The 27,545-nt window shown below is 49.3% G+C and overlaps 3 protein-coding genes across 4 annotated transcripts; all 3 read right to left on the bottom strand.

Moving 5' to 3' along the window:
- Nucleotides 1-6,009: 6,009 nt before the first annotated feature.
- On the bottom strand, nucleotides 6,010-9,410 carry MOSPD3 (motile sperm domain containing 3). Of its 2 annotated transcripts, none has more exons than XM_036279784.1 (6): nucleotides 9,340-9,410; nucleotides 8,512-8,779; nucleotides 7,550-7,625; nucleotides 7,097-7,323; nucleotides 6,344-6,508; nucleotides 6,010-6,220 (listed from the first exon to the last, which is right to left on the bottom strand). In XM_036279784.1, exons 2-6 carry the CDS (start codon nucleotides 8,714-8,716, stop codon nucleotides 6,189-6,191), a joined length of 705 nt encoding a protein of 234 aa, XP_036135677.1. In that variant the 5' UTR covers nucleotides 8,717-8,779; nucleotides 9,340-9,410; the 3' UTR covers nucleotides 6,010-6,188. The 2 variants fall into 2 exon arrangements, with proteins under 2 accessions (XP_036135677.1, XP_036135678.1); XM_036279785.1 differs by lacking the exon at nucleotides 9,340-9,410 and adding an exon at nucleotides 9,250-9,267.
- A 1,896-nt stretch (nucleotides 9,411-11,306) lies between these two features.
- Nucleotides 11,307-16,249, bottom strand: PCOLCE (procollagen C-endopeptidase enhancer). Its single transcript, XM_036280890.1, has 9 exons — nucleotides 16,079-16,249; nucleotides 15,135-15,243; nucleotides 14,443-14,701; nucleotides 13,454-13,578; nucleotides 12,855-12,991; nucleotides 12,335-12,522; nucleotides 11,993-12,070; nucleotides 11,685-11,855; nucleotides 11,307-11,542 (listed from the first exon to the last, which is right to left on the bottom strand). The coding sequence occupies exons 1-9, from the start codon at nucleotides 16,171-16,173 to the stop codon at nucleotides 11,376-11,378; spliced, it is 1,329 nt and encodes a 442-aa protein (XP_036136783.1). The 5' UTR covers nucleotides 16,174-16,249; the 3' UTR covers nucleotides 11,307-11,375.
- Nucleotides 16,250-17,637: 1,388 nt separating this feature from the next.
- FBXO24 (F-box protein 24) lies at nucleotides 17,638-25,891 on the bottom strand. The gene is made up of 11 exons (XM_036279715.1): nucleotides 25,884-25,891; nucleotides 25,678-25,771; nucleotides 24,915-25,013; nucleotides 24,630-24,813; nucleotides 23,116-23,354; nucleotides 22,666-22,900; nucleotides 21,889-22,047; nucleotides 21,541-21,662; nucleotides 21,164-21,295; nucleotides 18,390-18,560; nucleotides 17,638-18,087 (listed from the first exon to the last, which is right to left on the bottom strand). Exons 1-11 carry the CDS (start codon nucleotides 25,889-25,891, stop codon nucleotides 17,725-17,727), a joined length of 1,806 nt encoding a protein of 601 aa, XP_036135608.1. The 3' UTR covers nucleotides 17,638-17,724.
- Nucleotides 25,892-27,545: the final 1,654 nt, after the last annotated feature.

Raw genomic sequence — 27,545 nt, 5'->3', positions numbered from 1 at the left:
GAACCTCAGAGGAAACGGGGAAAGAGGGGCAGGAAGAGATAAACCAAAGAACTTATATGTATATATGCATAACCAGTGGACATAGACAATAGTATGGGGGAGGCAGGAGGTCAATGGGGGAAAAGGAGGAGGGGACAGCTGTAATACTTTCAACAATAATGATACATTTTTTTTTTTTAAAAAAGGCAAGAACAAAGCCATTTTCTTTCTTCTACATCACTCAACCGATCATGGTGGTTTTTTATTTGCTGTTTAGTGTCTAGATCTCTCAGACAGGGAAATACTCTGGGGAAGATTCCTATGGATGCTCTGGGTTCTGCCCCCAAAACTTGGTATACATGTACCCAACCCTGACCCTGACCTAGACCTGGACCCTCCCTATGCCTGTACCCAGGTTCCTGCTGGGAAAGGAGGGTGGCAGCTGTCACAGAGTTAGGAAGTTAATGGTCAAGAACCCATTCAGGGGAGGCAGGACTCCAGCACATGCTCCCGTGTCCCATCGGACTGCACTTCCAAAACATAAATTCAAAGGTAAAATTAACTGACAACCCTCAGAAGAGGGTGTGTGGGGGCAGGGAAGAGATAAACCACAGAACTTATATGCATGTACGCATAACTGATGGACACGGACAACAAAGCTAGGAATGGGGTGGGGGTGCTGGGGAGGAGGTGTCAATGGGGAAAAAAAGAGAAACATCTGTAACAAAAATAAATTAATTTTTTAAAAAGGTAGAATTATTAAGAATTTCCAGACAGTGACCATAGAGCATTAACCCCAAACATGACCCCCTTCTAAGCACAGGGCCATGGGAGACTGCAGTGGTCAAAAATTCATTAGATTGGCCCAGCCTGGGATCTCTCTTCTGCCAGGGTCCCAGGGTTTCCTTTGACCAATCTTTGTCCTGTGAACTGGAAGCTGCAGGAGGGCAAGGGATTATAAGGTTGCTGGCACCACTCTACCTTTCACTTGGTCTCCGCAGGCTGCGGCCCTGGCTCTGACTCCCAGGACAGCTGCAGAAATCACAGGACCCACCTCTTAGGATCTTTAGTTCTCTCCTACTCCTAGTATGGCATGAGAGGTCCTACCCAATTCCTCAGGATATGGGACATGAAAACTTCCTAGTCTATGGCTTGGGTTCATGAATGAAACTGTCCCTTCCTTAGCTCCCTGAGCCTGACTTGGTGAAATCTCAGGAGACTGAATGGGGATAAGAACCCTCCTTGAATATTTGCTTCCCTGACACACAGTACAGAACAAATCTGCCAAAGCGACTTCTCAGCCATTCTTCACCTTGTCCATTTGCTCTCAGTATTAGACAGAATAATGGTCTGGACAAAGAGGTCCACATTCAAAACCCCAAAAACGGAGCAAATGTTACCTTACACAATAAAAAGGATTTTGCAGAAGTGATTTAGTTGAGAACCTTAAGATGGGGAGGGTTATAGGCTGAATTGTGTGCCCCTCAAAGTCATATGTTGAAGCTCTAACCCCCAGTGCCTCAGAATGTGTTTGTATTTGGAAATAGGGCCTTTAAAGAGGTAATTAAGTTAAAATGAGGCTATTAAGGTGGGCCCTATTCCAATCTGACTGGTATCCTTATAAGAACAGGAAACTGGACACATAGACACCAGGGATGCACACACAGGGGAAAGACTGGGAGGACACAGCAAGAAGGTGGTTGTCTGCAAGTCAAGGAGAGAGGCTTCAGGGAAAACTAAACATGCCAACACCTTGATCTTGGACTTCCAGCCTCCAGAACTGTGAAGAAATAAATTTCAGTCTGTGGCAGCCCTAGAAAACTAACACAGGTAAGTTACCCTGGATTAGGGGAAGGGGACAACAGAATCACTGGGGTCCTTATAAAAGGAGGCAGGAAGATCACAGATAGAGAAAAGAGATATGACAACAGAAACAGAGGGTCAGAGTCAGAGAGAGATTTGGAAATGCTACACACGTGGCATTTTTTTAAAAAGTGACTTAAGACAATTATTATTTGTTATTTCCATACCAGGCTTGAAAGATGGAGGAAGAGACCACAAGCCGATGAATGCAGATAGACTCTAAGAACTAGAAAAAGGCAAGTAAACGTCTTCCTCTAGTGCATTCAGAAGGAAGGCAGCCCTGCTGACATCTTGATTTTATCCCCAGAAAACGTATTTTGGATTTTGGACTCCTAGAACTTTAGAATTAATTTGTGTTGTTTTAAATTAGAGATAAATTCTTAGAGCAAACACAGAAAACTAATACACACCCACTCAAATTTCTGCAAGTAGTTGTATAAAAAATTTGCTTAAATAAAAGTCAGTTTCCCAAGATCCTCCCATTCCTACAGCTTCATAGCTGTGTCCCAGAAAGCCTTCCTGATCCCACCAACACCAAAACATTTTCACATCAAATACCAGCAGGATCATTAGTGTTTGATACCTAAAATGCATTTTGGAGACCTGGGCACAAAAACCCAGTATGAATGGTTACCACGGGTAATTGTTGAGGGATTTGCTGGGCCATGGCAAGAGCCCTCCCACACTTCCTGGCAGAATGTAAAACCATTCTCTGCACACTAGGCCAGATGTGAGTCTGGGAGGAACAAGACTCCCTGGGCAGTGGGGCAGCTCCCAAGGCCCCCAAAGTAAAGCTGGAACTACTGAATCTTCCAGCAGCATAACAGACTGAGTCTTTTTTTAAAAAAAATTATTTTTTCTTTATTGGTTTTAGAGAGAGGAAGGGAGAGGGAGAGATAGAAACATGGATGAGAGAGAATATCAATTGGCCGCCTCTTCCATGCCCCCCACTGGGGATTTGGCCCACAACCTGGGCCTGTGGCCTGACTGGGAATCGAACCAGTGAATTCTTGGTGCATGGGTCGATACTCAACCACTGAGCCACACCAGCCAGGCTAGACTGAATCTTTCTTAACATTATCTTAACATTGTCAATGAGCAAAAATCTGCCAGTGATGCTAGATGCCCCTTCCTCTTTCCTCTCCTTTACCCTGCATCTGAAGGAGGACTTGAAGCCTGCCTTTTGAGGATCCTATTCTTTCACTGTGCGTTCGTATCTCCTGCCTGGCTAACTTCAGATTATGTTAGGCAATGCTATTTCCTCCCATCCTCGAAAACCTTGGTGTTTCTGATCCATGCAAGTTGAAGTCAAAGGAAGAGACAAAATAAAAGCAGATAAAGGGACAAAAAGTCAGAAGAGGATTCTGGGGATTGGCAGTATCCAGGCATCCCTGGCAAGGGGCTCCAATGGCTCAAGACAATGAGACTTGAGCTCTACAGCAGGTAGTATTTTTGTTGTTGTTATTAATCCTCATCCAAGGATATTTTTTGCATTGATTTTTAGATGGGAGGGAGAAAGAGAGCGAGAGAAACATTAATGTGAGAGAGACACATTGATTGGTTGCCTCCGGCTTGCACCCCGACTAGGGTCAGGGATCAAACCTGCAACCCAGGAATGGGCTCTTGATTGGGAATTGAACTCATGACCCTTTGGTGTGTGGGCCCATGCTCTAACCACTGAGCGACACCAGCCAGGGCAGGGACTGGATCCTATTTTATAGGGCTAAAGGGAATCTTTTTTTTTATCCTCACCCGAGGACATTTTTGCATTTTTTGTTCAGACAGAGTGGGAGGGAGAGAGAGGAACAGAGAGAGAGAGAGAAACATTGATGTGAAGGGACACATCGAGTGGTTGCCACCCGCACGACCAACCAGGGCTGGGGACAAACTGCAACCGAGGTACGTGCCCTTAGCGGGAGCCGAACCCGGGTCTCTCTGTACCGCAGGCCGATGCTCCAACCGCTGAGCCAAACCGGCCAGGGCGCTAAAGGGAATCTTAAGAGTCATCTTTTTAAAACACCAATCAGAAAGAATATATGTACCCCCATCTTTGTAGCAGCACTATTTACAATCGCTAAGATCTGGAAACAGCCCAAGTGTCCATCAGTAGACGAATGGATCAAAAAGCTGTGGTACATATACACAATGGAGTACTATGCAGCGGTAAGAAAGAAAGATTTCTTATCCTTTGAGACTACATGGAGGGACCTTGAAAGTATCATCCTAAGTGAAACAAGCCAAACAGAGAAAGACAAGTTCCATATGATCTCACTTATTTGTGGAATATAATGAACATAACAGTTTGAGGAATGGGGTAGCTCCAGAGACGCGGAAGCGGGGTACAGACTGACAATCCCCTAAGGAGTGGGGAGGTGGGGGAGGGATGAACCACAGAACTTATATGCATGTATGCATGAACAGTGGACATGGACAACAATCTGGAGAAGGGGCAGGGAGGGAGGGGGAGGGGGGAATCAGTGGAGGAAAAAGGAGAAACATCTGTAACAAAAATTAATCAATAAAAAATAAACAAACAAACAAAAAAAAGAGTCATCTTTTGCCTTGGCTGGTTTGGCTCAGCGGTTAGAGCATCAGCCTGCGGTCCAGAGAGACACAGGTTCAGCCCCCTGCTAGGGGCATATACTGTGTTTGCAGTTGGTCCCCAGCCCTGGTTGGGTCGTGTGGGAGGCAGCCACTCGATGTGTCCCTTTCATGTCAATGTTTCTCTCTCTCTCTTCCTCTCTGCCTCCTGCTCTATCTGAACAAAAAATGGAAAAATGTCCTCAGGTGAGGATAAAAAAAAAAGAATCATCTTTTGCCTGGCTGGTGTGGCTCAGTTGGTTGAGTGTCATCCCATGCACTGAGAGGTTGCTGGTTTGATTCCAGGTCAGAGCACATGCCGGGGTTGCAGGCTCGTTTCCCAATAGGGGGTGTGCAGGAGGCAGCTCATTGATGTTTCTCTCTCTAAAATCATTAAAAAGGGCCTGGTCAGTTTGGCTCAGCGGTTAGAGTGTCAGTCTGTGGTCCAGAGAGACCCGAGTTCGGCTCCCATTAAGGGCATGTACCTCGGTTGCAGTTTGTCCCCACCCCTCGTTGGGTGGTGTGGGTGGCAGCCACTCGATGTGTCCCTTTCACGTCAATGTTTCTCTTTCTCTCTCTCCCTCCCGCTCTGTCTAAATAAAAAATGAGAAAAAAATGTCATGTGAGGATAAAAAAATAAAATAAAATAATTAAAAAGCCCTGGCTGGTTTGGGTCAGCAGTTACAGCGTCAGCCCGCAGACCAATGAGTCTCAGGTTCGATTCCGGTCAAGGGTATGTACCTTGGTTGTGGTTCATTCCAGCCTTGATCAGGTAGTGCGGCAGACAACCAGTTGATATGTCTCTCACATCAATGTTTCTCTCTCTCTTTCTCCCTCCCACTCTATCGGACGATAAATAGAAAAATATCCTCAGGTGAGGATTACTAAATAAATAAATACATACATACATAAATAAAAGAATCAGCCTTCCTAGAGATTGTAACTTGGTGCAACCACTATGTGAAAACTATGAAGATCCCCCCCCCACCCAAAAAAAAATAGTTCCCATGTGTCCCAGCAATACCACTTCTGGGTATTTATCTGAAGAAAACAAAAGCAATAATTTAAAAAGTATGTATGTACCCCTATGTTCATTGCGGCATTCTTTAAAATAGCCAAGATATGGAGGTGACCTAGGTATCCATCAATAGATAAATGGATAAAGATGTGACATATATGTATACACACACATACACTACAATATTACTCAGCCATAAAAGAATGAAACTTTGCCATTTGTGACAACATGGATGGACACAGAGGGCTTTATGCTAAGTGAAATAAGTCAGACAAAGACAAATAGTGTATTTCACTTTTATGTGAAATCTAAAAATCAAAACAAGTGAATAAACAAAACAGAAACAGACCCATTAGATATAGAGTACAGGCTGATGTTGACAAAGGGGCAGGGGTGGGAAGTTGAGGGGGGTAGAGTCAACTTTCTCAATTCCCTCATTTAGGAGGTAGAAACTGAAGCTCAGAGAAATTAAAGGACTTGCTCAAGGTCATAATTTTTTCAGTGCATCCCCAGAACTAGAGAAAAAGAAGTATGAAGAAAGGGGCATGTTCCCTACATTTCTCAGTTTAATTTTGCAAATGTATTTTATTCAACTTGGAAAATGAATACAAATCCCTCGGTATTTTTTTGTTGGGGGTGGAAGGAGTAGCAGGAAGGAGTAGGAATTGAGGCAAGGTATGAGCATCACAGTGGCTGTTTCCTGTCCACATCCCTGCTCGGGGAAGGGCGTTGAGGTTGAGCAGGGGGCTCAGGTCTGGAGGAAGACCATGGTGAGGAGGCCTGGATAGGGGAGAAAGAAAGAATAAGGTCAAATGAGCAGCCTTGGAGCTCTGGAAGCCCTCTTCCTAGCCCTTTACCCCTCCTTCTCTGGGGCCCAGAAACCCTCGACACTACTGTGCTCACCCAAGACGTAGGCTGCAACCAACTTTTGTCCCAGCGAGACATGCAGGATTTGGGGCAGCTGGCTGCCGAGTTCATCCTGGAGTGGGAGCAGCAGGAAGGCCACCGAGACTATGCCCGTCAGCAAGAACAGGAGGAAGGAACTGGTGGCCAGTTGTGGGTGGGATTCTGGGAAACAAGGCTTGTCAGAAGCTCCAGCCCCAACTCCTCCCCAACCCAAGGTCCTCCTGGGAAAGGCTGAAGATGGAAGGTGTATCTAGTTTTTATTGCCCTCCAAGGGCACAATGTAAGTGTCCTTTCCCCCCTGGAGCCTGTTTCCACAGCCATAAGAAATCCTCACTCCTCTGGTCTCTCAGCATTCTTTTTCTCTCTTCATTCTGCCTGATTACTGGTTTCTGTGTACCTGTCTGTCAGGCAGGGAACTCCTTCTCCCAGACCCAGCATACAGCTTGATGTGGCATAATTGCTCAGTACAGGTTTCTTATGGAACTGAACTGAGCTGGCATATGATAGAAAGTATTGAAGTTAAAGCTAAGAAAGAACTTTTCCATCTAAGTGGAAGCCAGAAACCAGGGAAACAGCAAAATCTGCTTATTCCCTAACCTGATATAAAATCTCAACTCCTAAGAATATTTTCACACAAAAAAGCAAAAGACTAAACTAGAAGACCTCTGCAACTCCAACTGAGCTCCTCTCTAGGGTAATGCTAGTACCACCCTCCCGACATAACTCAAGAATTCCCATCCCCCAACTCACTCTCGTGGAGTCTGGTCCTCGGTGGTGATGTCCAGGAAGGAGGCCCTGGGTGGGGTGTTGGGTCAGGCTGTCCCTGAAGTTCAAGGGGGTAGGCTGGGGCCCTCAAAACCGAGGTGATGTCTTTGCGCCCCAACACTCGGCCCTTAGTTCCCTCCTCAGACAGCTCAATTCGGAAGCGGTCCTGGATATCATAGTGTCTGGCAATGGGGGCCACGTGGCGAATCACACTGGTCCCAAGATGGGAAAGAGGTCCATTGAGAGGAAATAAGTGAGAGTCAATGATCCAAGTGAGTGCAGGCCCCACCCTCCCAGGAAACTTTCCAATAGGGTTGCAGACAGAGGGTTGGGGAAAAAGGTTGAAGAGGACCAGCCAGGTCTGAGACCATAGACCATGGCTCAGTTTTTCAGAGAAAGGTAGCAGCAACCTCTAGCTTCCCCATCCTCCCGACTCACATGTCAATGCAGGACTGAGGCTTGACGTATCCTTCTGCGTCAAACACTGTGTATTTGGCAGGTGCTGTGCACAGGACTGGGGGATAAGGCACAGAGAAACCAACTATTGCTTGAGACCCTACATAAACTTTTTCCATGAAGGGACAGTAAAGTCCCCCTTGCATTCTACCTCTAGGGCTGAACATGACTCTTCCAGTCCACTAAGGCTGGACATCTGACCATACTCATCTGACTCCTCCAGCCCACACAGGCCCCTGTGGACGAAAAGGGACCACAGGCTAACCTGACAAGCTCAGGGAATGCCTTCGAGGAAGCCTTGTAGACTCAGAGACAGACCTAAAGTAACCACATAGGATGGACTGAAATGAAAACTTTTTAACTAAAAGCAGTTTATGGCACAGAGTTATGTCCTAGGCTGGAATCTTCCCTGACTAAAGTCAATCTTTACCTTAACTAAGCCTGTCTATTGTCTTTTGCATCTGTGGTAACTTTCATTTGGAATGTCAGGTTAACTCCCCTTTTCCAGACCTCTCAGGGCACAACCAATGCAGTAGGGTGGAGACCATAAATCCTCTCATTGTTATGGTTATCATGTTAATTGTTGACTCTTAACTATCTGATACCCACCTATGTAAAAGATTTATGTGTATATCATTTTACTTTTCATCCAATCCCAGAGGTTTCCCTGCTTTGCTTTCCTCCCTAATCTACCACCAACAGATTTCATGGAACCCATTTGCATCTTCTCTTTTGATTGTAATATATAAAATAAGGTACAAAACTGTCCTTCTCTGGAACACTATCTCAATCTGTTGAGATTTTTGCTTCCTGGCAATCGTCAACAGTTTGGCTCCAGTAAACTCACGGAAATTCTCTATAAGTTTGAATGTTTCTTAAGTTGACACCCCCAGTGTCCTGCTGCCAGCCCCCAGACCCCTAGAATGAGGGGCCCATCTCTTCACCTCGGAAGCGAAGCAGGGTTCCTGTGGGGTTATAGAGGGTCAGCAGCTGCCTGGGTCCGCTTCGCTGGTCCGCCCTGAACACTAGATTCGGGGGAAAGACGAGGACCGGGACAACAGGTCCCGAGGGAGGAGGGGCGCCCCGGGATCCCCGCCCAGGAGCCCCCGGACCCACCAGCTCCTGCTCCTGGGGCGCCCCGCGGCGCATGCAGGCTCTGGGCGGTGGGACATCCGAGGGCTGAGCTCGGGGGACAGGGCCTGGAGTCTAGAGCTGGTGGGCGAGAGGAGCAAAAGGGAACAGATGAGATCGTGGGGCCAGCCTGGACTGATGCCGATGCCGATGCCGATGTGGGTGTCGGTGTCGATGCTGCCGCTGCCGCCGCTGCCACCGCCGCCGCTGCCACCGCCGCCTCCTCCTTGGAACTCTACTAGATGCGGTTCGGACAGACCAGGCTCATACCTCCGGGATCCTCCCCTCTTCCAGCTCTGGCCCTTCCCTTTAGCCTAGCCCAAAAGTACCACCTCGATGGTCACGCCCACCAGGTAAACCCGGCCCCTTGAAGCTCCCAACCCCCGACTGGGTTTCTAGGCTAGGCTCAACACCTCCAAAAGACCCGCTCCACTAGGCCCCGCCCCTTCTGGGCGTCTAGGGTTCCGCCCCTCTCTCAGACCAGACTCCTCCTGTCCCCGCGGTCTCCTCCCCTCCCAAGCTGCCCTTTCCGCCGCCTGCCCCACAGAGACCTGTATCTGTGCCTCCGACCCCTCCCTGAGCTCGAGCCCGCGCTTCTTTGGGCTTCCGCCTCCGATCGGCGCTCGAGCTACGACGCTCACCTTCTGGTCACAGCACCTGTCAATCAGTTTGTGGCCAGACCAAGGCTGCCATCTGCCCAAGAAACCGGTTCTGCACTTCCGCCATATGGCTTCTGTCATTGGCCAGAGTGGCTTCGTTTCCGCCATAAGTAAACGCCGATTGGTGCGCTTAAAGAGGGGATTGACTACTAGTGACAGAAAACTTTACTGGTGTCTTTGATTAGAACTGTAGCCCTATATTACTCTGAAAGACCCGGGCCGGTTTTGTTCTTTCCACCCCGACGCTGAGACCGTCCAAATCTCTAGAATCACATGCTACAAAGAAGCCCTCTTTCTCCACTTCAATCCCAAGCTCTTCTAGAAGCCTCCGGAGCAACAGAAGCCGTTTTCTACAGTACTTGTTGGAGGTTACTCCCAGTTGGACTCGGGTCTCAGCCCTGGGTTCCTCTCCTGATTCTCTCTTTTCAGCACGGGAACTCGGAAATCATTCATATGTACACAGGAAATTAAGATTTACTAACCCTGCCATTACATCATCAGTCGGAATCTTCAACTTACAGACAAGACCTCAGCAAAGTGAACAGTCTCCGCCCAGGCCACACAATTGGTTAGCAGTGGCGCAAACAAAGATCTTATCCGAAAGCTTTCCCTGAGCACCCTATCTAATGTAGACTCCCCCTTTGTCTGTCCTTTTAATCATGCTTTTGTTTTCTTCATAGCGCTCAGAGCTACTTGTCCTTATTTTTATTTTACCATTTATCGTTGCTCCACAAGAACAGGGACTTCTTGTTGTACCTTTGGTGCCTAAAACAGGTTTTATTTATTTATTTATTTGTTTGTTTGTTTATTTTTATTTATTTATTTATGTACGTGCCCCTAGAGGGAACTGAACCTGGGACTCTCTGGTCTGCAGGCCGAAGCTCCAACCACTGAGCCAAACTGACTAGGGCTGTTTTATTTTTATTTATTGATTTTAGAGAGAAACATTGATTTGTTGTTCCACTATACATTCATTGGTTGATTCTTTTTTAAAAATGTTTTTACTGGCTTTTTCTTTTTATTAAAGAAAAATTTGTTCTTTATTGATTTTAGAGAGAGAGGAAGGGGGAGGGAGAGAGAGAGATAGAAACATCAATTGGCTGTCTCCTGCATGCCCCCCACTGGGGATTTGGCCCACAACCTGGGCATGTGCCTTGCCTGAGAATTGAACTGGGACCTCTCAGTCCACGGGATGCTGCTCAATCCACTGAACCATGCCAGCCGGGCATTGATTGATTCTTGTATGAACCTTGACCAAGGATCGAACCCACAACCTTAGTGTATTGGTAGGACACTCTAACCACCTGAGCTACCTGGCCAGGGCTAATGCCTGCCATTTGGAATGAACAAATGACTAACTAGAATGAACTTTGAGCTGAGATCTGATTGAAGTCAGGAATTGAGCCATGAGCTATCTATGGAAAAGAATCCCAGATAGAGGGAATAGCATAGGCAAAGCCAGTGTACTAGAAATGGTCAAGGAGCCAGTGTGACTGGAACAATGGTCTTAAGAGAGATAATAATCAGAGACGATGGGGTGGGGGGATGAAGGATGCAGATAATCTAGAAAGCCTTTGAGCCCACAGTATTGGATTTTATTCTAAGACTGATGGAAAACTGTAGGAGAGTATTTAAGATTTCTTTTTTAATAGCTTTGAGGTATCTTTGAAATAAAAATTATATATATTTAAGGTCTATAACTTGATGGATTGTGTACATTGTGAAAAGATTATCACAATCAAGCTCATTAATATATCCATCACCTCTAAATAGTTACCATTGTGTGTGTGGAGAATATGAGGAGTTTTGAACAAAGTGGTGACAAGATCCAACTTAGGTTCTTAAAAGATTATTCTATATAGTAAATACCTGTTGAGTTTAATGAATGACTGAAAAGAAATCCCCAAGATGGGCACCAAAACCATAGAAATGGATATGTGACCCCTTCCTCAGACAAGGAATATTTATTTGGATAAAAAATGGGTCCCTAGGGCCAAGGCTCAAGGCTGGCTTGGGTTTCAGGCCTGGGACCTAGCAGCCCGAATGGGCTGGGAGGGGCACCTCCTCTTGCTTAGGTTGGTGAGGATCTGGTCCTGGTTGGGCCGGTAAAGAACCACGAAGCTATCTGGAGGAAGGATGGGCCCTCTGTTCTCTTCCACCTGGCCCATCAGCAGATAACTGGCTCCTGGAGGAGAGGAGGGAGAGATTGAGAACTCATGTTATATACTTTGAAGATGTGCCTCCTCATCTGAGCCCCTCTTATTCTATCACTTCTATCATTTCCATGAAGCTAAGTATCCCTCTCCTCTACCCCGCATCCCTGTTACCTTTCTTCATGGGGGGGCACTGCTTGCAGGGCACATAAAACTTCAAGGAGGTGTCAGTGGGTGCAGAGGGCAGATCCAGGCCTCCATTTTTGTAAGCACCAATGAGACTGACGGTGACAGTCAGGCCCTCCCCTGGGCCCCGAACAATGGATTTCACTGTTGCGGTCACCACTGTAGGAGAGTGAGGTTGAGAGGTGAGGAGACTGGAGGCCAGGGCAGGGCTGGAACCAGAAGGAAGGGGCACTTTGGGGACAGGAGGGAAAGTTAGAGGATCTGGAAGGGCAGAGCACGTGAATGAGGCTTCTTACCCAGGTTGCTGGTACAGAAGTTGCTCTGCAAGGTGCCTGTCCGCCGGCACTGCTTTGGGCAGGTGACACTGGGTGCATCTAGGAGGGGGAGGGGAAGGGGGACATTGTTTGTGGAGGGTAATCTACCCAGCAGGTAGGAAGGACTACTTTCTCCATGACAGCCTCATTGATTTGAACTTGTTCAGAGTTCTATCCAGCTTTGTTTCCCAGCACCAAGTACCAGCCATTATTAGCACAGAGGTGGCACCAGTGAGTGTTGTATGGATGAATGAATGAGCCCAGGAACTCTTTGATAACAGCTCCTTCAGTCTGCATCCCCTTCCTCCTCCTTCCCAGACTCACCAGGGCCCACGGGAGTTGCCTTGGTCTCAGGAGAGGCTTTTGGTTTTTCTGCAGGTGGGGGTTCAGGCTTGACTTTGGGTGCGGCTCCCCTTGGCAGGGTCCTGTATGAGGCTGAGAAGCCATCGGCAGTGACGCTGAGGTCCGAGACGAATTGGACGAGGAGCTCATTCCCTTCGGAGGAGATGGGACTGCGGACAGTGGCCAGGCATTGGGAGAGGCATCAAGGGGGCCTGCACCCCTGCCTCTACCCAGGCCATTGGCCTTTTAACCTCTTACCCTCTCCCCCACAACCACCAGGTGGCTGCATTAGCTTTCAGACTTCATAGGCCCCACTCACCTTTGTATCCTAGGACCACAGGCCTAAAGAGGAGCTTGGTACCCTACCTACTCTACCCACTGGTTTGGGGATCAGGGTTCAGATCCCACCTCTTCAGCTAAGCCCCTCCCCTCCCAACAGACTCCAGCATCTGGGGAAGTGGAGACACCCAGACAGCCACCCACCGAGGTCCCGCCCCCTCACCCCGGGGCTGTGTCTCCGCAGAACTTCCCTAGCCTCTTAGCATCGTCGCTCACGGCTCCGTTGAACACACTGACGGAGTCATAGCGGCAGTAGGTATCCGGTTCCACGTCAAACTTCCCGAAGGTCAGCGAGATTACCTGGTAGCAGGGCAGAGGGCAGAGGCTGCTAGGCACCACTCACCTCCTCCACCTACCTCCTTGGGGATGCTTGCAGCAGCCTCCTCACACCTCCCCTCTGCCTCTGCTCTCTTAATGCATTCACACCACAGCTGGAAGGATCACATACACTGGAACCTTGCAGTAGTGTCCCCCACCAGAGTGGGCAAAGTCAAGTCCTGGCTCATTCTTAAGAAATAGATCCAGAATCCACCTCCTCCACCACCTCTACCATCACTACCACCAACATACACTCCTCCCCCACATACACACACAATTTATCAGCATCAGATACCTCACTGATCACAGGTGTAATTTTACATTTTTTGTTTGCATGCAAGCACACTGGGTCAGTTTTTGCTTCCCACCAGCACAAGGTCAGTGCTTAGGACACAGTAGATGTTCAATAAATCTTTGCTAGCTGCATGCTAGAAGACATGGTACCTGGTTTGGGGGTGCGATGATATGCCAGGAACAGCTGATGCCCGGGGGATAATCAGATTCCGGCCAGTTGGGTGTGGTCAGTGTTCCCTGGGCCTTCTCCAGCCGCCCCCCGCAAAATTGATGTTCTAGGGAGGGGAGAAAGGAGTAGGGGTGGGAGGTAGTGGAGACCCTTGGTCAGCTTGAGAAGAGCTCTAGGCTGGGAGCTGTGCTGGAATTTCGGATTTTGGGGTCTCAGAATGAGAGGGCAAGAAGAGGGGAAGGCAAGAGGTGGGTAGGTTAGCAGAGGAGGAGCGAGGCACAGGGAAGTCTAGGACCTCCCAGGAGCCCAGGCAGGCGGTAGAAGGGGGAGGAGGAATTGGTTGGACTCGCCCCTTCTTGCCCCTCCCCCTGACCCGCTGCCACACGGTTCCTCATCCCCTGGTAGATCCCATCTCCCCCGCCCGGCAGAGAAGTCCCTTTAGCAGGCTGGAGAGTCCTCACGCTGTGAGGATCCACTCAAATTGGGGCAGAGCCCACTAGGCTCCTTTGTGAGGTCCCTGCCTTAAACATTTTAGGGGAGACTTCTGCTGCCAGGAGGGGGTGATGGGACCGCAATCGGGTGCCCCGGGCTGGGTGTAGAGGGCACTGGGTCGGAGGAACCTGGTCCTCCTTCCCGGGGGTGCCCCTTCGCGCCGGTCAGAGGGAGCCCGATTGCGGATGGGGGCGGGCAGTTACTCACCGTCCCAGTAACCCCAGGCCGCCCATTCCACCCGCGGGTCCGTGACCCATTTCCGCCTCGCGCCTGGGGTGGGGCCTGGAAGAGGGAGGTGGGTGGGAGCGGGAGAGGGGAGAGAAGAAGAGGAGGAGGGACTGGAGGGGCAGTTAGTGAGGAAAAAGGGAAAGGGAGGCAATGGGGACCTAGGCTCTTGGGGTAGAGGTTAAGGCTGGGGGCGGGGCCTTGTCAGGGCGGGGCCAGGAAAAGGGGAAGGTGTAGATGAGGGAGATCTCACCAGTGCTTGAGGTGGCCCGCCCACTGTACCAGAGCAGGAAGCCTCGTCCTCCAGTACCCTCGTCCGCTGTCATCTTCAGGGTCACCTGGTTGCCTGGGGCGACTATGGGCGCCGGCCTGAAAGTCCCGCAGAAGCGTCCGAGACGCTGGCCCGAAGTTCCAGACCCGGCAAAGACCTCCAGAGCATCATAACGGCAGGCTGGGTGTAGCTCCAGGTCGAAAACTCGGAAGGAGAGGGACACAGTCTGGCCTTCAGGAACCTGATTGCAAAGACAGGGACAGGGAACTGCAAAGTCAGGTTATACACAACCCAGGCAGAAGGCACTTCCCTTTCCCCAAGCATTTCCTAGAGAAACTTGGGCCTGAACATGAAGGGACCCCATCAGGGTGCAGAGCAGAGGGCATGGGCTCTACATCAGGCTTGTGACATGCTGGGGACAAGATTTGAGGTCTGTGGATAGATTGCAGGGGGCAGAAATGAAGCTGGGAATGGAGTAACAGGCTTTGGAATAGGATTAAGAGTGAGGGCATTTGCCACGTATTACTGTGGACACTGATACCATCAGTGACCAGAGGGGAGGGGGCTTGGACTTTCCCTGGGAGAAGTAGTGATATTGGAGGAGGGCCTTTGGTTGCCTGGATCAAGGCCTTGGAGACTTTGACAAGGAGTAGTGACCAGAGGGGCCTTCTCACCGTTATTGTCCAGATGCACTCCTTATTGGGCGGGTAGAGGTTGGGGAAACTCTCACTTGCCACGTAACCCGACTCCCCAGTCACATCCCCTCCGCACAGGAACACAGGTCTGGAGGACAGAAGAGGGGTCAGCCATGGGTAGGGGAGGAAAGCCTGGGGGATGGGGGAGAAAGGCCTGAGAGATCTGGAACAGCCTCAGCCAGTCAAGATGGAATTGAGGTGGGAAACACTGTAGTAGAGGATCAGGAAAAAGTGGGGCCAGCAACTTGACTATATCTCCAACCCCCAGTCCCCACCCCCAACCCAACAGGAATTCCCGGAATCCGGAATCCTCCTCGGCCCCCCTTCTTACTCTCCCGCCTCACACTGCCAGGCAGTCCACAGCAGCTGCCTAACTACTTCCAGATGTAGACACAGCCACGAGGCGGTGCGGGGGAGGAGGCGGAGAGTTGAGGAAGAAGCAGCAGTGATGGCCCTCAAATTGAACCTGGAGACCAGGCTCCCTGAGCTCTCAACCTTTTCTCTGCTCCAGTTCCAGCTAACTCCTTGAGTATCTGACTCCCAAGTCTCCCACTTGCTGCCCCTGATTTTCCCCATAATCTCTAATTCCTTCCTGGAATCCAGATGTCCAGCTACCAGGCAAGTTCAAGGTCTTGGCTTTCTCAGGTTCCATGGAGGGGGCCAAGGGTCTGGGTGAATAGGGAGACTTAGAAGGCAGAGGACAGAGGTTGAAGAAATGGGGAGCAGTGGTGACCTACAGGAGACAGTGTACTGCAGCAGGGATGGACGGACTTGAGACTTGGGGGCCAGAGAAGGGTAGGGACTGTGGGAGATCTTGGGGGTGATGTGTTAGCAAAAGAATCTACAAGATCCATAAGCATAGCCCCTCAGGAATTGGCTTTTGAAGCTCACTCAAGCTAACTGAAAGGTGCCAAGAGACCTACCTGGTATAGTTGGGGGTCTGGCCCTGGGTGAAAGGCAGCAGGGCCCAGGCAATGAGGAGGGGCCCCAAGAGGGAGGCTGTGGCAGCAGGCAGCATGGCTGGGGGGAGAGGCGCTGGGGTCCTCAAGACAGAGGCAGCAGCTGAGTTTAGCAGCAGCAGCGGCAGCAGCAGCAGGGATAATCGGTGCCAGATGAGGCAGCCTCGGGTGTGTGGGCGTGGGGACTGGCCAGTGGGGAGGGCGGTGGGGAAGGCGGGACAGGGAGAGTAAGGCAGGGACAGTGTTGAGTCCAGGGGCCTCTCTAGGTATAGGACACATAAATATTGACCTAAGTAGTGGGTGGAGCAATGAAGGGCGGAGGGAGCATCAGGCCCTCAGCCATAATCAGGCATCAAGTAATGTCATCTAGAAGCCCATTCTGTCCAGTGCCCAAGCACCCTGTGAGCACAGTCTCTAGTCCAGTGGTTCTCAACCTTCCTATTGCCGTGACCCTTTAATATAGTTCATGTTCTGGTGGACCTCCAATCATAAAATATTTTCATTGCTACTTCATTACTGTAATTTTGCTACTGTTATGAATCGCCATTGAAAATGTGTGTTTTTCGATGTGAAAGGGTTGGTCAACCCCCAAAGGGGTCATGACCCACAGGCTCAAAACTGCTGAGTCTAGTTCTACCTGAGGACTCTCTAGCCCACTCATGATCCCCTCCATTGCTGCTTCCTTAGCACCCAGAGGAAGTCCTTTCCTGGACTCCCAACCTTTAAGCATTCACCCTCTTCCTGACCACCACCTGCTCCAACTTATTTTCTACTTCAAATGTCTGTTTTCTTTCTATCCCTGGGCCAAACTAGGTGAAGGATAAACAAATTCTGCTCACGAATTTTCTCTCAAATTATCTGGAGGTATGGGTGTGGGAGGGATGGCATGTGGATAGTGTCTCCTTTCTGGAGGAAGAGGAGGATGGTGTTGAAAGAAGGGGAAAAGGACATGTGAGACCAGACCTGGAGGATATACAGAAGGCAGAGAGGAGGGAGGTTGACTTTACATGGATGAGGGAAAATGGATAGAAAGCTGTCTGAAGTTGGAAGTGGCTTCCTCAGGATGGGAATAAGAGGATCCAAGTGGGAGCACCAAGTAGCATTGGTTGACTGAATTGTTCCAGAAGGTGGAGCTAGGATTTCCAGTCAAGAAGACTGGGTCAGATCTTGGGAATGGAAGAAGAAAGCAAGCTGAAGGATTCATGTGCTGCCAGCTCTGCAGAGCCTGAAAGCTTGAGCAGCTTCTGCTCTGCCTGCCCGTCCATGCTCCTGGCTCTCCCTCACCCACTGAGCCAGGCATTGGTCCCCCATCCCCTGCCCTATTGTCCTCCCAGGCTCCAGGGTTCCAAACCGGGCCTCACTTCAGCCTTTTATTCTATTTGTCCGTCAAATCTCTTGTCCATGATAGCAAGGTTGGAGGCCCTTCCTGAGCAGCCCCCATAATATTTTACAAAACAGTTCCCTCCCCACCCTGGCATGTCTAGCAGCCCCCACTCCACTGTGTCCCCCTTTCCTTTTACAGTGTTCATTGCTACCATTCCATCCCTCCTTAGCCTTTGGCACAAAGCCAGACTCTCCCTCCAGGGGGGAGACTAGGAGAGGGGGTGGGGTCAGCTCTCAGGGGTTGGGGGGCCTTGGCCAACCCCTCCAGCAGCCTTCTGTAGCATGTCCAGAGCCTCCCAAAAGAAATCCTTCTGTGCAGCCAGCAAGGGCATCCAGCCCACGATCTCTTTCATCTTTTCCATGCGGTCCTGCAATGTGGGGCAACTGTGGATCTGGCTGAGGTACTCCTTACAGGCCCAAGCTGTCCCCCCAGGGTCCTGGAGTACTCCAGACCCTGGGTTGGGTTCTGGGGTCCCCACCACTTTGCTGGCTGGTAGGTCTCGGTAGGCAGGATGGTGCTCAATGTCATGGCTGGACAGCATGTAGAGACACTCTCTGGTAGAGCAGAGGGAGCAGGCACACAAAGGGACCTTGGAAGAGAGAAGTGGCATGGCTGAGTGTGGCCTTTACTGAGGGGTTTCCACGAAGCCCCACTTGACCAGCCCTGAGCCAGCAAGTGAGTGGGCTGGCTGAGCCCCAAGGTTGTGTGAGGTCAGAGAGGGCCAGCAGGATCTACTGAGGGAGAGAGCCAGGAACCATGGTGCGTGGCAGAAAAGGGAGGTGGGTGATACTGGGGAAATGGGACCCTTTGGTTCCCCTGCAGGAGCCCCAGCTACAATCCTGTGGGCTACCAGCCCTCCCTGGTTGCCCGTTCAACTGATCCTGCTCTGACCTTAACGTGGAGTTTGACGAAGGAGGCGCTCCCCTTAGGCCAGCCGGGGAGGCGGCCTCCAGCCCCACAGCCACAGCCCAGCAGCTCCTTGCTGAAGTCCAAGCCCTGGCTCAGCACCAGGGAGTGGTTGAGGCCGCACCACAGGGCAATGGGGTGTTGCAGATAATGTACCTGAGGATACAGGGCCAGGGTACCTAAGTGGGGGACACTAAAGGACTGGGGGCCCAGGTCAGAGAAGGGTGACAGGAAGGCTAAGGGCAGAATCTAGGGAAACTAGGAAAGTGAAGAAATGGCACCTAGCACACCTTCCCCAGGAGGTCTGCCCTGCTGAACCAAAAACCAGCAGCAATCTCTCCTTCCTTGGTTCTCCTGTAGCCCCAGTCTGACTACACAGGGTCTAGCTCTTCTGTTGGTTCCTCATTTTTGCTTCCCAGAAAATAGGTTACTTGCCTGAGGTCAGGGCCTGCTGTATGTTCTCTCATTCTAACACCACAGGCTTCAGCTAGTCTAGTCTCTCATCCAGCCTTCAGCCTTATGGCGAGGAACATCCTTCCTCTTCTCAAGGCTTAAAGACCCAATTTCTCCTTTGCATTTCCAGATTAACCCCCAGGAAGGACTTTCCTTCCATGTAGCCCTACCTTCCCTCTCTAGCATTTTCAGTTTTTCATATTATCTTTCCAAATGGCCACCCTATTTTGAAAAAACATTTCCTCCTGATTTCTGCTGCTTCCTACCTGTTTTTTAGGCAGAAGAACTGGTTACACGACCAATCTGAAGTTGACCACATTCTTATTCTCACCATAGCTGGTCTTTCCTGAACATTTTTGTGATCTAGCTTTTCTCCCTACTATGCTACTGACATGTTCTCCAAATACACTTGACTGATGGCTGCCAAATCCTAGGGCCACTCCTGTATGTATTTTCCTGACAATGTGAATGCTTTAATTTTGACGACATAGATAAGTAATGTATAATCATTATAGAAACATCGTAAGATATTGGCAAGCAAAAATTAATTTAAAAATCCCTGGAAATCCCAACACCCGTTATTAAGATCTTGCTGGAGCTCAGCTGATATGGCTCAGTGGTTGAGCACTGACTCATGGAGCAAGAGGTCACCAGTTCAATTCCCAGTCAGGGTACATGCCCAGGTTGTGGGCCCTATCCCCAGTAGGGGGTGTGCAGGAGGCAGCCAATCAATCAATCATCAATGTTTCTATCTCTCTCTCCCTCTTCCTTCTTCTCTCTCTAAAAACCCAATAAAACATATATATAGAAGATCGTGCTGGATATTTTTCTTCACTGATGCCTGTACAAATGTATATAGTTGACCCTTGAACAACACAGGTTTGAACAGCACAGGTCCACTTACACCGATTTAAAGCGCAGGTCCACTTACACTCGGATTTAAAAAATTGATGTATAAGTGGACCTGTGCAGGTCAAACCTGTGTTGTTTGAGGGTCTACTGTATTTTTAATCATGGTTGGGAATCCAAATATGTGGGAAAAAAATCCATATATGTGGATTTGTGACTACATGGCGGGGTGGTGTCTCTAACCCCTGTGTTGTTCAAAGAACTATACATGTGAGTTGTCTTTTAAAACATAAATAGGATCATACTATGTAAACCATTTCATATATTTTTTCACTTAAAAATATGGCATGACCACCTTCCCATGTCAGTAAATATACTCCTATATTATCATTGTCACCATTAATAACTTTCTCCTGTCTGAAACTTCCTGTGCCCATGGCTTCTAGGACATGGCATTTGAGGGCATGCCTCCTGTGTCAGTGACAACTTTTCCATTCCCTGTGCCTATAATGGCAGCTACTACCCAGGTTTACTCCTCTATCTCTACTTTTATCATTTCAACTTTTTTCCAACTTGGAACCAAATTGCTAATGATACATGTCCACTTTACTGTTCTCACTGTGAAAAAAAGTCCAAATTCATGCTATTTTCTCAAAGCAGCATCTCCTTTTAACTCACTTGTTTGTTGCTGATACCATTTTTCTTCAAGGGAACTAGTGCTAGAGCCACCTTTGTCCTACACCCCTCTGTTCACATCTAATCAGTTTCCAGGGCCTGTTCATTTTCTTTCAAAACATCTCATATATCCACCCATTCATTTATATTCTCCTTGACACTGTACCAGCCCCAGGCCCTTGTCTTAAGTGCTGCTGTCACTCAATAGCCTCCCAGTGGGCTTTTCACTCACAGCCTCCTGTGCACTCTAGCTGGGTGACCTGTTCTCAATCACCGAGTGGTTTGCCTTCTCCTGCTCTGGAACCCAAAATGACTCTTTCCCACATCTATACCTTTCCAAGTTCACACCCACCTATACCACTTCATATCTACCAATTTACAAAATACCCTCTTCTCTCCTTTAGTCAGGCCAGCCTTTTCACTGTCCCAGTATTTGCAAGCCTTGTCCTCATCCACATTACACAGATGCCTTTCCCTGTCCCCACCAGAATCCTTTCTAACCACTAGGCCCTACTCATAGCTCACCTTTTCTTTACTCTAGCCCACTCAGGTCTACCTACTTCACTAAATTCCTATTACACTTACAGCATGCATGGCACAGAACTTCATAGTGTCAACCCTGAATAAGACATGCAAAATATGATGGGCATTATATACTGGTTTGCTTGACCTCCTAGGGAGTAGAAAGTAGATTCTATGGAAATTAGAGAAATGGAGAGATTCAGGGGTCAGGGAATTAGAGGAAGAGAGTCAGGATGAGAACTGCTGGGAAAGAGGCTCACCTGTGTCGGTTCCCCTCGGTCCATTTTGTCCCCTGTTCCCAGCTGCCCATATCTGTTATTTCCCTGCATAAAGATTCGGCCAAATTCATCCACCAAGCCAAGGTGATTGTAGCCAAGAGCACAGAATAGGATCTAGAGGGTAAGAAAGAAAAGGGGAGGTGGGCATTTAGTTCTCACCAGAGCAATTCTGAAATCCAAAACCTCCCAACCACAACCTACTATTCTTTTGGCCTTACCCTCTATGTCACCCCTCTCTCTGGGTCCCCTGTCCCTCCCTGATTAGTCATTTGATTTCTGCTCATATTTCAGACCTTCGGAACCTTTCAACTCCTAAAGCCCCTCCCATTATGATCTGCCCCATTCCTCCAGGATCCTACCTTGGCAGGCAGTGAGAGAGCAAGTGGCATCTGCTGGTCCAGGGGGTCAAAGGCTTGAAGGGTCCCAAAGAGATCACGATACACCCCTGGGGTATGCACCTCAAAATATACTCCCCCCTCATCTGGGGGGTCGGGTGCCCTCAGCTCAGCAGCTTTGGGCACCCATTTCCTAGGGATAAGGCCCTACCTGGGATGAAAACTACAAGATCTAGGGAGTTTTGTACCCGCTAGAAATGCACCAGCTATGATGTCTGGGATTCTAAACATCTTTTTCCTAGGATGCTCTAGTGGGTATTTGGAAGATCTGTCCAAGGCAGGGGTCTGGAGAAAAAGGGAGGTGGTTCTTACTCGTAATGTATAGAGTACTGCTCTGGTTGGATGCCATGCAGGCCACACGCAGGTGAGGCAGGCAACGGGACACCTTCCTCAGAGCCAGCTGAACTGTGTAGGAGCGTGGTTGGTCCAGCTGAGTTTCATTTACCACCAAAGAGTAGATCTTCCCTTCCTCTGGAGGTTGGAGGAGCAGATAATTATGTGGGGTATGGGATCCTCCAATATCCACATTAACTTCCCAATACACCCCCTAAGCTATACAGAATGAAACATTACTACCCTAGAGTGGGGTTAGAAGAAAAAGGGTAGAGATGAAATAAGAAAAGATTGATCTCAAGTTTCCCAGATTTCAGCCCCTTACCACCAAAAATAAATCAGGAAGCCCTCTTTGGTGTGAGAAATAAACGGAGAGAAAACCTGGTAGGTAGATTCAGTAGAATCCAGTCTGAATGTTGGGAATGATGTCTGGGGATTCAGGGTCTTGTATAGCATTATGAAGTCCAGAAGGTCTCAAGCTTGGGGTGTGGTCAAGTATAGAAAACATTGAGAAAGTAGGGCAATTTGGGGTATAAAGTGAGGTGCCTGGCATGGAGGTTGGGGAGATTAGAATTTAAAGGGCCCTTTACACATATAAACTATGCAGAATCTTAAGATTAGGAGACAGACAAAAGCAGAGCTATTTGGTTTGAGATGGCATGCAGAACCCTGTGTGAGGCCGCCTGCCCCATCCCCTATAGCAGGTCTTGAAGAATTTTCAAAAAACAATCTGTAAAACACTGCTTGAAGTCACACCTGTGAGGAGGAGTAGAGCCCGCTGAGTCTCCTGACCAACCAGCACAATCTGTTTGAAACTCATGGAGTGGTGGAAGGTCATTTTGAAGACACGCTGTCCACTGGACTGCAGATAGACCTCCACACAGTCACAGACCCGGCTGCCGGTTGTGCCTACCACTTCTAGCTGCTCCCGAGTGGCCAATACATAGAGGTATTTACGGTAAACTGTGTCACATCTTGGGTCTGAGGCAAACTGTAGAAAATTACAAAGGTGTCTGGGATCTAGGGCTTGGAGTGGGATGAGGCTAGGGTGGGAGATGAGATACTTGGGTACAGAGCTAAGAAATGAGGACTGCAGTTCCTGGTATGGGAAGGCAGCTGTCCCTGAGGAGAACACTCAAGACTGGTGTGAGCCCTGGGTCCCTGGAGATTGGGTGGGTTCTTAGCTTCCAGAGTTCTGCTACTCACATCCTTGGCTCCTCGACATAATACAACATAGCGGCAGGCTCGCTTCCACTGGATCTGGCCAAGGGTGGAGGAGACCAGGGCATTTTTGAGGAAAAAGAGGGTTCCGGAATAGTCAAGAATAAAGATGTGATCCTTGGTGGGCAAGAAACGGCGGTAGCCATGGGCTAGCTGAGGGGCTACACTCTTGCTGAGACAGCGGCGGCGGCCCCCAAATGCCTGGAAATATAGGCCTTTTGTGTCTAGAGAAGAGAAGGATATGAAAGGTTCAAGGGGTTGGGATGATACAAGGAAGATAAATCAGATCTTGGGCAAACAAGATTTCTCAGATACCTTGCTATTTAGCTCCTCTCCATCCCCAGGACTGGGAAACAGACCCCTTCCAGAGGACATATGGAGTGCTTAAAGAATATTCCTAATTATACCCGATGTCTGAATGTTAGTTTTCTGGCCCACCTCAGTCCAGGGCCATAAACATGCTTCTAAGTAAGCACTTCTTAGACATCTAGAGACATCAAGGTAAATATAATAGCCCTAGCCGGTTTGGCTCAGCGGTTGGAGTGTCAGCCTGTGGACCAGAGAGTCCTAGGTTTGATTCCCGCTAGGGGCATGTACCAAAAAAAAAGGTAAATATAATAAATACAAAAAAGAAGGAGCAGAGGAGTGAAGAAAGAGCAGTGAAAAAGAATGACTCAAGCCCGGCCAATGTGGCTCAGTGGTTGAGCATCAACCCATATACCAAGAGGTCGCCGATTCGATTCCCAGTCATGGCACATGCCCAGGTTGTGGGCCAGATCCCCAGTGCGGAGCATGCAGGAGGTGGCCAGTCGATGTTCTCTCTCATCAATGTTTCTATCTCCCTCTCCCTCCCTCTCTCAAAATCAATAAAGAAAAACATGTAAAAAAATGAATTTCTCAGAAAGACCAGTAACCCTCCCTCACCCCAGCTCTGTATCTGCTATCCAGATCTCCCTTGATAGCAGATGAAGTGGATAGGGGCTCCCAGGGAAGGGAAGGGGGTTTAGAGCATGTTTATCAATCTGGGGGATAATTTATCCCTCAGGGGACTTTGTTTGTCACAACTGAGGGAGGTGTTACTGGCACCTAGTGGGTAGAGCACAGGGATACTGCTAAACATTCTATAATGCACAGGATAGTCCCCCACTTCAAAAAATTATTTGGTCCAAAACCTCAGTAGGGACAAGGTTGAGAAACCCTGTTTTACAGGAGGGAAATAGAGTGAAAGATGTCTCTAGAGTAAGATTTGGAGGAAAGTTTGAATATGGAAGGAGATGCTAGTAATGGGGGCTCTGGGTGGGACATCTATCAGAAGGTGGCTCTAGAGACTTGAAGTATGCAATGGCATGTTTGAATCTAACGAGTTTCTTTCAGAGAAAGGGGCCCTGGAAGGTTGACTGGGATTGCTGAGGTCATCAGGCAACTTTATGGAGCAGGAGGGATCACAGAATAAGGTAGGACAAATGCAAAGAGAAGTAGAGGTTCTGGGGAAGGTGTACAGTTAAGAATGGCGGCTCTCTTCCAGGGCCGGACCCCAGAACCCTGCTCTCGTAGGCGAGGACTGAGCTTGCGACAGATGCGTCTCCAAACGCCCTCAGCATCGCACACTTCGTGGAAGTAGTGGCAGGTCTGGCCTAGGGCAACTACATCTCTGACTGGGAGAAATGAGATGATATGTTCCACCTGGGGGGGCAGGAAGGAGAAAGTGGGGGTCATTGGGGGCCCTTCAGTGGCCTGGCCCCCAGTCCTTTATTCTTAATACCTCCCCCTCCTCAAGGACTCACCAGCTCTGGGGGGAACAATTGGACAGAAATAGGGTTCCCTCTACCCTTCTTCTCTTCACCCCCAGGCTCTGGGCCACATGAAGGGCAGCTCCTCTTTACCTACCCAAGAGAAGAAAGAAGAGCACAGGGTTCTATGAGGATCATGCCTCTTTTTCTCCATTCTCTCTGCCTGTCTTTCATTAACCACTATCTTGGGGGCTCATAGCTCTATCTTCCAGCTCTGTGCTGTCACATCCTCCCATCTTTCTCTTTAGATCCATGGCTCACTCCTCCCTGTCTGCCCTGTTCCTTGGTCCAACTTCTCCAAGTAATCCTTCCCCAGATCTCTTGCTGCTCTCCTCTTGCCCTTCCCTTGCTCACCTTACTCCCCTCCACCCATCCTCACAGGTGAATTTTTGCAGCTTCTGTCTCCCCTTCTCACCATCTTGACTGCCTCCTCCCTGTTTCTGTCCTCATGTCTCCAGGCCCCTTGGCACCTGTCTTGGGCCCAGTCCCTGTTGCCTTTCCCACACCATGTCCCCAGCCTGGGCTTGGGGGACCTCTGGGGCCCCTCTGCCTCCTAGGCCCCTCCCCTGTGGAGTCTGGGGCAGATAAACCTCTCTGTGACCTCACTGCTTAGCCACTGTGACCTATTTTCCCAAAGCTTGGTGGGGATTTTCTGTCTTAGCTCCTTGGTTCTAGCTCAGCTCTAGCCACCCAATGGCTCATGGGCTATGCATTTTACAGGAGAAATACAGTGTGAATTGGTACATGAGGCCTTTACTTTTAGAAGATAGTATGAGGTTTTTCCACTTGAGGCCCTTTTAGCACTAACTTCTGTAGAGAAACACTGGTGAATTCTTCGTATCTCAGGAGGCCTCCAGTGGAATTTGTAGCTCAAGAGTATAAACTCCAAAAAAAAAAAAAAAAGGTATAAAATCAGTTTGTCAGGTGAGGGGAAAGGTGACCTTTAATGACCATCTATCTCACAAAAGCATGCACCAGATGAAAGTGGAGCAATTCAGCACAGATTCTTTCCAGTCTCATGAAAAATACACATCCAAAAGCTGAATGATTTCCTGGGTCAGGAACAACATTGCATGTATGAAGAGCAACCTATTATGGTGGAAGAAAGGGTTTGATTTACTTTGAAAGCTTAGGATATCTCTCCCAGTCTAAGACTTATGTGGGAGGGGAAGAGTAATATTTATGAGACAGGAGTTAGGGTTGTGCCTGTCCAGGTAAGGGTAGATCTGCATCAATAAATCCAAGTAGTAGCTGGCTCTTCTAGGGGCTCAAAGGAATCCAGTCCTGGTTGGGCAGCCCTGAGCTGCTCAGTATTACAGAATTGTTGGCTCTTCCAGGGGCTCAAAGGAATCCAGTCCTGGTCGGGCAGCCCTGAGCTGCTCAGTGTTACAGACTTGTTGGTTTACTGGGTTAACAGCCTCTCACCCAACCAATCAAACCCCCTTACTCACTGTGACCATTAAACAGCTGGCTTGGGTTCCCTAAGATGAAATGTTAGTAATTCAAGAAAGGTTTAGGAATGTCAACATATGAGATGTGACTTATGAATGGGTAGGCAACTATTAACGTACTAAGGTGACTACTTAGGTCCCCAAAGCATCTAAAAGGATGTTAGATCGCTCAGCAAACAGAAAAAGCATAATCAGCTTCCTCTCATTTTTGGGTCCCCTTTATTTACTCTACTTCACCCCAGGCGGCAAAGAGGGTGAGAACAGAAAAGCCCACTGTAAAAGCTGATGCAGTGGGAAGCCTGCGCTCTAGTGCAAGCTGTCAGCACCTTGCTGTTTGCTCCTGCCAACTCATCCACTTCCCTCCGCCTCAGTTTCCACATTTGTAAAATGGAAGACTTCTAGATGAGAGACGGTTCCTTCTTGCCTAAACCCCGTCTTGTCATCACAATTTCTTCCTCGGCGCGCTCCCCTGGCTGGGCTGGCAGGCCGCGCGGGAGCTCTGGAGGCTTCCCGGGGCTCCCGGAACCCTCCCTCCAGGAGTTGAGCTGGGCATCTTCAGGCTCTGGGAAGCCGCCCGCCGGGGTTCCCCACAGACGGTCGCAGGGAGTCAGTCTCCGCAGCCGAATGGCCTTCACAGTTGTTCCCGGCCGCAACGAGCCCTTGCACACTGGTCTCGGCGCCGCCTATCACTCCCTGGTCTACCACGCGCCCTCAAAGCTGGCTCGCTTCTTAACACATACAGCTCACGCACACTACTCCGGCCCTGAAATGCTCTCAGCCTAACCTGTGCACAGCGCTCACATTTTGCACCTCAGTTCGTTTTAGCTCACCCGCCTCCTTAGCGAAGGAACCGCTTTCTCAGCCGTGCTATTGGTAAGCAGAGCCGTCCCTCAGAGAAGAGGTCGGACTAGGTTCCCTCTAGAGAACCTATTTGGCCTTCTTGACAGTCACTCGCCTGTATCTGGCTTTCGATTGGTCTTCATTAGAAGAAGACCGGGGCTTGCGGCCTCTCGGTTCCTATTATTCCTTTTAGTCGAGCGCCGGCGTCCACGCCTCCTGGTTCAACATGATTGGCTCCATCTCCAGCCCTAAGCGGTGTGATTGGATGCAGCTGCACGGGACCAGCTAGGCTGAAGCGCCAGCCGTTGGCGAGAGTTCCAGTCTAGTCCTCCTC

The sequence above is a fragment of the Molossus molossus genome, unplaced genomic scaffold (assembly GCF_014108415.1).
Source record: "Molossus molossus isolate mMolMol1 unplaced genomic scaffold, mMolMol1.p scaffold_m16_p_3, whole genome shotgun sequence".
NCBI lineage: Eukaryota > Metazoa > Chordata > Mammalia > Chiroptera > Molossidae > Molossus > Molossus molossus.
The sequence above is the reverse complement of the archived record's forward strand: the minus strand, read 5'-3'. Positions and strand labels throughout refer to the sequence as shown.